At 55.8% G+C, this 10,055-nt stretch overlaps 1 protein-coding gene across 1 annotated transcript; it reads left to right on the top strand.

Annotated features, from left to right (window-relative positions):
* Positions 1-1,179: 1,179 nt before the first annotated feature.
* On the top strand, positions 1,180-7,941 carry HMOX1 (heme oxygenase 1). The gene is made up of 5 exons (XM_054574434.1): positions 1,180-1,285; positions 2,406-2,526; positions 4,369-4,860; positions 6,112-6,211; positions 7,207-7,941. The coding sequence occupies exons 1-5, from the start codon at positions 1,263-1,265 to the stop codon at positions 7,335-7,337; spliced, it is 867 nt and encodes a 288-aa protein (XP_054430409.1). The 5' UTR covers positions 1,180-1,262; the 3' UTR covers positions 7,338-7,941.
* Positions 7,942-10,055: the final 2,114 nt, after the last annotated feature.

Genomic DNA, 10,055 nt, shown 5'->3' with positions numbered 1-10,055 from the left:
GCTTCTGACACATCAAAGCTCTAGGGAGAGAATGCCAAGTGTCGCTCAGGGAAAGGGCAGAAGGGAACCGCTGCTGGTCAACTCCGCAGGGCCTTGCCGTCCACCCCTCTCTCCTGCCTTCCTAGGCTGAGGCTCTGCCCCTGGGGTAGGAGGAAAACAGGCCTTGAGGGGGCTGTGTTCTTTCCTATTGCTGTCCTGACATTTATTCTCTGGGGGTCAGAAGTCCTAAAAAAGTGTTGGCAGGGCTGCATTCCTTCTGGAGTTCTAAGGAGACGCTGCCTCACCTTTTCCGGCTTCTGAGGCTGCCTGCTCTCCGCGGATCACGGCCCCTAACGCCACCTTCAAAACCAGCAGCAGAGCATCTTCTAGCCCTTCACTCGGCCCTTGGCCTCCCTTGTCACATCCCTTTCTGTATCTGCATACCCCTCAGCCTCCCTCACATAAGGACTTTTGTGATCACATTAGGCCCAGGTGGATAATCCAGGATTATCTCCCATTTCAACATCTTTAAATTACTCACATCTGCAAAGTCCTTTCTACCCTGTAGGGTGACATATTCACAGGTTCTGGGGATTAGGACGTGGAATCCTTGGGGGGCCATCTTTAGCCATCGCAGAAGGAGAATAGTGTCTGGACCGTTTCTGTGGCTGGAGGGCAGGGAAGGGGAAGTCAAGAAGCTGAATCAGCAAGCTCCACAGTGGGGCAGAGGAGACAAGCCGGCCAGCTCAGACCCGGGGCCCCATCTGCCCTGGCGTCGGGGGCCCGGGGTGCTGTTCTAGCCAAGTCAGGGGTTGGGGAGGAGGGGCTTCCAGTTGGAAAGAGAAGCATGCCTGCACTGGGGCTTGGACCCGTTGGAACCCTCAGATTCCTGGGGTGCCGCACGTCTCAGCACTGGGTAGGGGGTTCTGGAAGGGGCAGAAGCACACTCTGGCGAGAATTTCCAGAAGAGCCTTTTTTTTTTTTTTTTTTTTTTTTTTACACGTAGCGCTTCCTAAGGCTTTGTTTTCCAAGGCTCATGTGACCGCTTCCCCCTCCGCCCCCGCGGGCCAGAGGCGGAGGCGGGCGCGGACTGGCAGGGGTGTTGAAAGGTCGCGCCAGAAAAGTTCGGATCAGCTGTTGGGCTACACCCACGTGACCCGCCTCCCAGGATAAATAAGAGGCGGGACCCGGCTCGGCACAGACGCTCGCCTGCCTCCTTCCGCTCTTCTCCCGAGGTCGGAGCCAGCCCCGAGCCAGCCCCGAGCGAGTCCAGCGCCGGCCAGATGGAGCACCCCAAGCCCGACAGGTAAGCCTTGGGCGACGGGGCGACGGAACGACGGGGCAGCGGCGCGGGGACCTGCCCTCCCGACCGGCCCAGGCAGAGCCGGGAAGCCAGGGGCTGGGTTCCAATCCTGATGTACCGTGTGTTAGAGGGATGAGAGGTGACTCACGTGCCCGGCCCCCTGGCTCGGGAGGTGGGTGATCCATGGGAGGGAGTGTCGCGATGGTCTCCAACTTTGTTTTTGGACTTATGACTCTGCTTGGAGGGGCTCCTCTGCCTGGTGTAGAATCCCTCTGGCTGCCGGAGCCCGTGTGGGTGTGTGCTGCTCTTACCAGAGCCCACTCTTGGTCAGCTCCACCGTTCACTCACTAGCTGTCAAGACATCGTGGTGGCCATTGTGGCCCCGCTTTACAGCGGAGGGAAGCAGCAGGCCCATGGTCGCTGGGCCAGCAGGTGTCAGAGCTGGGATGTGAACCTCGGTTGTCTGTCCACATCCAAGGCTGGCTCCTTCCCTTCATCCAAGAGTATGTACAGAACAGGGGTTGATGTCTTTGGGAAAGTGTATGGTATGGCAGGAGAGAAAGGAGAAATGACAATTCTTTGGGAGGCGGGTACAGACATACATGGCAGAAATACTCCCAGAAAGTAAGTTTTGCTTTGAGTAAAGCATAGCTTTATTTGGGCATTTTAAACCTAAGTGTTTTCATAATGAGTATATTATAGGGAGAGTCATGAGATTTGTACCTGAAACCTCAGCAAAGTAAACAAATAAAATCTTGGGTCAAAAAGCCCACCAGAGCAATGACAACATTGAATGCAAATGCTTAGCCTGCCCACTGCTGCTGCTTCCTGGGCTGTGCTGCTTCCTTCTCTGCCTCGTTAGAATAGCTTTCCCCAGATTTCCCTCTTGGCTTTGGGGACCATATTATGATATCTTCTAGTGACTGAAGAGTGTCGATGGCCCAGCATCTTGGGGTGGTTGGCAATGTGGCTTGTGTGTTAGGTGGGAGGCTGGATTGATTTGATTAGGAGAAGCCTCATAAAGCCGAAATCTTCTGAAGGTCCCCCTCACAGGCTCAGCCTGTGGAAGAACCCTGTGCACAGCCAACCTCTTACTTACCACCACCCCCCGCTCCCCCCGCAGCATGTGCCAGGATTTGTCCGAGGCCCTGAAGGAGGCCACCAAGGAGGTACACATCCAGGCAGAGAATGCCGAGTTCATGAAGAATTTTCAGAAGGGCCAAGTGACTCCAGAAGGCTTTAAGGTATGTGGTCTGGTGGGACCAGCCCTGGGGAAGGGTATGACAGGTATGGGTGTGCCCAGGACTCAGGCCAGTGTGTCAGTGGAGCCTGGGACCAAGGATGCTGAGGGGCCAGATGGGAATGTCTGAGAGAATGATTTTATAGGTGATGACATGGAGGCTCAGAGAGAGGAGGTGGCTTACCCATGGTCACACAGCAAATTCATGGCCTGCTGTAGGGCTGAGCACCTATCCCAAGCTGGGCGTTTTACACGATATTTACAAGGAAGGGAAGGCCCAAAGAGGCTAAGTAACTAACAGAAGGTCACACCCAGACCAAGGCTGGTCTCCTTTCAGAGCCTGTACTTCTGACTTAATTCTAATCTGCCTCCGAAGGCAAGAGGGTAGGGTGGGTTCAAGCCCTGGCTCAACCACTTCCTAACAGTAAGACTGGGGACACCTCATCTTGCCTCCCCTCAGGCGACTTTTCCTTCACCTTAAACCCTCAACTGTAAGCTTGACACTGACTTTGCTCTTTCCCAGCATGGTTGTGAAATTTATGCAAATAGAACGGAAGTACCTGACAAAGAGTCACACAAATGCTGAGAATTAAAACATCAGCTGGAGGAAAGGCTTGTTTGGGCTGAACAGGAGCCCGAGCCGGAGCGGGTGGGGGAACTTTATCGCACCACTTCTGACTCCTCTCCGTTTTGCAATCTGGGTCTTCCCCGACTTCCAATCTGAGAAGTGCTCCCGCAAGGGGAGATTGAACATGCAGTTCTAGTGGGGTTGGGGCCCTTGGCTGTGTCTGTGGGTGCTGGGTGCAGGCCTTGCTCTCTCTCCCTTGTCCTCTTTCCCCCTCAAAAAGATGACCTACCCCCAGTTGTCATGTGGCCCGGGCAGCGGGAGCAGGGAGGGGGCTGCTGGAGTGTCCCCTCCTCAGCAACCATCGATTTGGATCTCACCCCTAAGCCACTGAGTTCAAAGTGAGCACAGAGGTCCGTGCGAGGACCGAACGCTCACTCAGATTATGCTGAAGGAAGGGGCCGGCGTCACCACGGCCTCTGACTTGAGTGCTGAGTGTCAGGCTGCTCCCGTGGGCCAGGCTGCCCCCACTGCTTTACCTGTGTCATCCTCTTGGACCATCATACCAGCCCCCTTTAGTACGCGGTTGGGTTCTTCCCTTTGCAGGGGGTGGGGACCAAAGCTCGACTTGCAGAGTCACTCAGACCTGAGACCACCCAGAGAGGGCGCGTGGCTCACCTGTGGTCGCACAGCTAGAGAATTAATGTGTAACAGGAACTGCCCCCTCAGCCAAGGTACATTGGACTGGTTACCCTGGCCTGATATCCAGAGGTGGTAGGGTTCAGAATGGGCCTCAAGGAAGGAGAGTGGGGCCCTGCAGCAGGTCACCCAGAGGTCAAAGACCAAAGGCCAGAGGCAGCTGAGTCTCCTATAAGCACCTTCAGCCAGGCATTCCCTTGCTCCAGAGCCACGACGCCTTTCTAGGAACGCCTGGGCTTGACTCCACTTTTATTTCTTACTGACTGTGCAACCTCAGCATCTCCTATCTTCTCCGAGCCTTCATTTGCTTTCCTGTAAAATGGGGATAGTAACTGCATTGGATTTCTGTGAGGGTTAAGTGAGGCCATGCATTTACCCGGTGCGGGGGTGGTACAGGGCTTTGGGCTCAGAAAGTGCATGACCAAGTGTTTCTCACGTGACACTCCCTCTGGCCGCTGTGTGGGGAGGGTAGGAGGGGCCGCAGGAGGTGGGAGCCCGGCCTGGGCAGGGGGCAAAGGCAGCGGTGAAGACGGGGTGGGGGCCTTTCTCGGCTTCGGCCTGACCTGCTTGCTCCGGTTTCAGCTGGTGATGGCCTCCCTGTACCACGTCTACAAGGCCCTGGAGGAGGAGATCGAGCGCAACAAGGAGAACCCGGTCTACGCCCCACTCTACTTCCCGGAAGAGCTGCACCGCAGGGCGGCCCTGGAGCAGGACATGGCCTTCTGGTTCGGGCCCCGCTGGCAGGACACCATCCCCTGCACCCTGGCCACCCAGCGCTATGTGCAGCGCCTCCAACACGTGGGGCTCAGGGAGCCCGAGCTGCTGGTGGCCCACACCTACACCCGCTACCTGGGTGACCTGTCTGGGGGCCAGGTCCTCAAGAAGATTGCCCAGAAGTCCTTGGACCTGCCCAGCTCCGGAGAGGGCGTGGCCTTCTTCACCTTCCCCAACATCGCCAGTGCCACCAAGTTCAAGCAGCTGTACCGCTCCCGCATGAACTCTCTGGAGATGACCCCCGAGGTCAGACAAAGGGTCGTCGAAGAGGCCAAGACCTCTTTCCTGCTCAACATTCAGGTGAGGGTCTGGCAGTCCAGGGCAGCCGCTACCACCCCCAGCTGTTCCTCCAGGGGACGTTTATATTAGGAGAGGGGGCAGGCGGAGGGTCACAGTTAAGTGCAGGGATGCGTGCGCCAGGGCTCCAGTCCTGCCATTTAGTGGCTGGGTGATCTTGGGAAAATCCCTTAAGTCTCTTTGTACCTCAGTTTCTCCACCTGTAAAATGGGTGTATAATGGTACCTACCTCTAAAGAGTTGTGAGGGTTAAGGGAGTTTATACCAGTGAACGTCCCACAGCAGGGCCTGTGGGGAAGGGTCAGCCCTCCACTGTGAGCTGCTGTTCTTATGGAGCGTGAGCCTCATGCTTATAACACCCCGTGGCGACATTCAAGTTGTGTGTGCACTTGTGCGTAGCCAGGTTGGCACGGCAGAGGTTACAGGTGCCGCAGATGTGGCCTTTGACCTTTGGGGCCTCTCATCCCAGCCAGGAGGGCGCGATACATCTTTCTCCAAGTGCCTCAAGTCCAAGGACAAGGTGGGCTTTGAGGGAGGCCTGGAAGGAGGAGTTCTTAGGTAGACCCCGGGGAGTTCAGGCTCCTCCTAACCCGGGTGTTGCAGAGTCCTGTCGCCCTCCTCCCACCTGGAGGCACTGTGGGGACTGGGGCTCCCGCCCACGGCCTCCTGGCCACCCGCCCCCAGCAGTAGTTAGGGAGCAGTGCCCCTCCCTTGTAGTTCCTTAAACGACAGCAAACCAAACCTGGTGGGTGGATCCTCCGAGGAAGTCTGTCTTTCCGAGAGGTGTCGAAGAAAGATGGGGTTTGGGGCCAGAGCCCTGGGTTAGCCTCGGTCCAGGCCCGCTCTTAGGGGCTGCCGCTGCCTCGTCGCAAAGCCGGGCTCGTGACACACGCCTTCCCAGGGTGCTCTCACCGAGAGTTGTGAGGAAGGCAGGCCGCAGGAAGCTGCATAGGCTCGGGCGCCACTCAGGAAACGGTGCTCTGCACAGGCGCAGGGAGGGCGGGGATGGCGGCAGTGTCCCCCGCACCCGGGATGGGTGTTACCGGGAGCATTTGGGGAAGAGCAGGCAGGCGAGCCAAATGCGCTTGCAACACCTTCTCTCTCAAACTGAGTGAAGGGCGCAGGACTGGTCAATATTTTTCTTCGGGGTTTTATTATGTCTGCACACTTCATAACAAGACCTCAGACCCCTCCGTCAGCGGGGGCCTGGCACCATCCCTCCCTGAGACAGGCATGTGTGGCTTCTGTCTTTCAGCTGTTTGAGGAGTTGCAGGAGCTGCTGACGCAGGAGACCAAGGACCAGAGTGCCGTGCAGGCTCCGGGGCTTCGCCGGCGGGCTGGCAGCGGGACGCAAGGTGAGGGCCCCGTAGGAGGGGCTCATGGCCCAGCGGCCTGGCTGCAGCACCTCTTGGCTCTTCTGTCTTCTGAACGTTCTAAACGAGAAGTGGGGTGCAGGCAAAACGGCATGAGGTCCCCCTTCAGCGTGTGACTCTGGGCAAGCCGTTTAACCTCATCCTACTTCAGTTTCCCCATGTTTAAAACCCAGGGCAGTTGAGCGAGTTCTACTTCATTGGTTCAAAAGCAGGACTTGCACACAGGACCCTCAGAAGTCTGGGGCGAAGCTCTTCTCCTTTAATTTGGGTTCCCTTGGGGCCCTTGAATGATTCCTGAGCAGTCACTCCTGACGTGGGACAGGGGGTCCGGCCCCTTTCTGGCTGTTACCCTGCTCTGGCTCTTGTTGTGTGTTGGCCCCTCCCTCGTGTGCCTCAGAAGAGGTATGGAGGTGGTGGCTGTGCGGAGAGAAGAGCTGGGGAACTTCCAGAAAGACTAAAGTGGAGTGCGCCCCAGAGTGGACCCTCCCCAGGCCTGGCACCTGGGAGCAGGGCTGCAGTATTGGGGGGTCGGAGGGGAGAGGGGAAGGTCACCGTCGGCCTGGTGCCACCCCCACCCACCTGCCCTGTGGCTTTTGCACCTGTGCCAGGACCACATGGTCCCCTCTGTTGGGATTGTGTCTGGGAGTGTTACCTGGTGGGAGGAGGTGGCGTTGCCTTAATGCAGCGGTTCTCAAAGTGCGGGCCCGTGGAATGGCCCAGGAGGCCAGTCTCCCAGTGTGGGCTAGCTGAAAGGGGAGGAGAAGACGGCTTGGAGAAAGTAGTGACGTAGGAAGCTCCCTGTCTCTGGAGGCATTCAAGCAGCGGCTAGCGCGCCACTGTTTGTGTTCTAGCAGAACCTTGGCATGGAGTGGGACTGTACGAGAGGCTGCCGAGGCCCCTTTGCTGTGCTTTTCTGTGCAGTCAGATGCCCCAGCTCTATCCACCTGTTGTTGACATTGACCTCCTTTCTCTTTTAGGCTTGACTCCCACGGAGACTCCCAGGGGGAAGCCCCAGCTCAGTGTCCTTTCCCAGTCACCTCTCGTCCGATGGGTCCTCACACTCAGCTTCCTGGTGGCAACAGTTGCCATGGGCCTCTATGCCATGTGAATGCGCCTCCTGTGCTGGCCCCTGGGGCCATGGACTCTGCCAGCAGAGGGCCCTCTTTCTGGAGAGGGAGAATCCCTGGACTGGCTCTCTTCCCTTGGGCAGGGGGAGCTGTCAGCCTCCCTGCCACGTCCCCCTCTCTCTGGCAAGGAAGAAGGCATCTGTGGCATCTGCCCAACCAAAAAGCACATGTAGCCAATGACCTGGACTTCCAGAGTGGGACCGAGGGGTCCTTCCCGGTCCTGAGAGCTCCCCCCTCCCCTGTTCCTGCCTCAGAGCCCAGAAGACATGGCCAGAAGCAGCAACTGTCCTGACTCTCCAAACGCCCTGGGTTTGCTGTCTCCTTGTGGACATGCCATGACCACTTAGTTCCCCGTGGGTCACGACGATTTTCATATACATGTGCCAAGATGTTGTGTCTTGTGTTTGTCTTGTTTTTTTGGAGCCCCTTCTTGTTCCTGGCTCGGCCTGACTGTGGTATTTTGTTGTGTTCTGTTCTGTTTTTATAGCAGGGTTAGGGGGTGGGGGTAGGTGCTGCGGGAGATGTTTAACAGCACTGTGGCCTTGGTCTCTAACTTGTATGTGAAATAAACTGCGTTGCCTGATAGTAATTTGAAGTGTTTTTCTTGGGCTCTGTGACCCTTGAGAACTGACCTTTTTTCTGACTTGTTTCTTGGGTGGTGGGAGAAGGGGTGAAGCTGTGGATGGCAGGGTTCGGGTGTCCTGTTCTGAGAATGGGTTGGGGGTGGGGTGAACTTTAAGCAGTTGGTGGGCAAATCTTTGCAGTGAACCCTGCTTGTTGCAAGACTCACCTATATGGAGGGTGGGGTTGCCCTGTTAGGCTGAAACGAGCAGGTTCTGGGATGAAATTTGCAGTCTGTATGGAAGTCCAACCCATGAGATCCCTGGGTTGAAGTCTCTGCTACTCTGTTAGCGCTGCCTTTAAAAGGTTAGTGATTAACCTCTTCCTCAGTCCTGTTACCTGCTAACGTGAAGACAGGCCACCTCACCTGCCTGTCTCGAGAAGCAAATTAGATGCGTGGGAAATGCCAACATGGTACATCATTAGCTCCTATTCCGAAACACGGGCGATGAGGTTTCGCATTCTTGCTAAGCGATTGTCACCTCACCTATGTCATGTCGCATAATTCTCACTGTGCATCTGTGAGGAGTGTTACCCTGTCTGAGGGTGAGGAAGGGTTTAAACCAGGCTTGTCCAGCTCCAGAACCCAAATCTTTCCCCTACGTCACAAAAGCCACTGGAGTATTAAAAATACAGCCTCCCCACCTGGAAAAGTGGAAGCCCTTTGCTTGCAGGCGTATTTGGGAAATCGGGACAAGGCGGTTCCTTAGACAACTAGTTCAGAGGGCTGGGAGTCCGGAGGTCCTTTGTCCCAGTCCTGGCTTTGTCACTAAGCCTGGGACCTCGGACGAGTCACTTCAAGTCTCTTTTCATTGGCGAAATGAGAAAAAGGTACCTAACCTCCTACAGCGGGCAGGGGGGTCCGGTTGTGTGCCAACAGCCGTGTCCGCTGGGTGGCATCAGAACCCCCCCCCCCCGCCCCCCGCCCACCCTGGGAGGTTCCGATTTTGAAAACCGGGGCTGGAGTCTGGAATCCCATTTAGGACAAGCTCCCTGGGGGGCTCCAAAGCGCAAGGAGCTCCCGGAGCCACCGTGCAGGGGACTGGGTATGCGGAGGGTTTCCCGTTTTCTGCGGAAGAGGCATGGACAGTCGTCGCAGTGACAAAAACAGGAAGGGAGGCGGGGAGGGAAACCTTGAAATCTCATAGGGAAATGGCTGAATAATTTATAATCTGTTCATCCTATGGAAAATTAGTAGCTTGCCGGAGTTAGAGCTGCGTGTCCATTCAGAGAGACTACCATGAGAAAAGCCAGTTTTACATTTATTTGTTATATCACTTGTATACACTGTAGAAATACACATTTTTAAACACTCTCCGTAAATATCAATGTACGTTTGTCTGAATGTGGCCAAGAGAATGAGTTCTTTCCGGTTCAAGGAGGGCGGAATGGGAATGAAAAAGCAGGGAGATTTTGCAGCCCTTGTTGCTGCTTGAGCGTGCGTCGATTTTTGATGGGTCTTGACCATCTTTCCAGCGAGGCTGGGAATCTGATCGTGAATTCTCGCTAATTTTAAGCATTTCCAAATAACCTAAAATCTTCCATTTAAACAAACCCAGCATTTTTGGGTCTACGAAAACGTCGAGTTCCAAGTTTGGGACGACTTTGCTCACAGATGCGTTAAGGAGACCAGAGGTGACATGCCTGATGACTCTGTAACTTTTGGAAGAGTGTGCGTTAGGGCGAGAACACACAGCAGGTGTGCAGGTGGCCTCCCAGCCCCCATGGGACCTACATCTTCTGAACCCTTGGTTCTTTCACCCCCGTGCTCTGAAAGGGGCCTTTTTCTCATGAGGCTTTTATTTTTTTATTAGTAACATATTCCTTAATTATAGTTTTTTCGTCTCATGAGAATTTTAGAAAGGCCTGCGAAAGGCACAGAACTGACCCTCAGCACAACCCCGCCTACCCTCCGGCTGAAGGCCCGCCCCTCCGCCATCTTTGCTCCCGGCTCCACCCCTCCCCTCCTACCTCAGAAAATTCGCGCCAAATTTCCTGGCACACAAAATGGAGCCCGGAAGGAGGCGAGAAACCCTGACGCCATGAGCCCTAAGTCCAATCAGCTTCGGATGCCGGTC

The sequence above is a fragment of the Pteronotus mesoamericanus genome, unplaced genomic scaffold (assembly GCF_021234165.1).
Source record: "Pteronotus mesoamericanus isolate MK-2021 breed Mesoamerican mustached bat unplaced genomic scaffold, CSHL_Meso_final contig_263, whole genome shotgun sequence".
NCBI lineage: Eukaryota > Metazoa > Chordata > Mammalia > Chiroptera > Mormoopidae > Pteronotus > Pteronotus mesoamericanus.
This window is presented reverse-complemented; position numbering and strand designations above follow the sequence as displayed.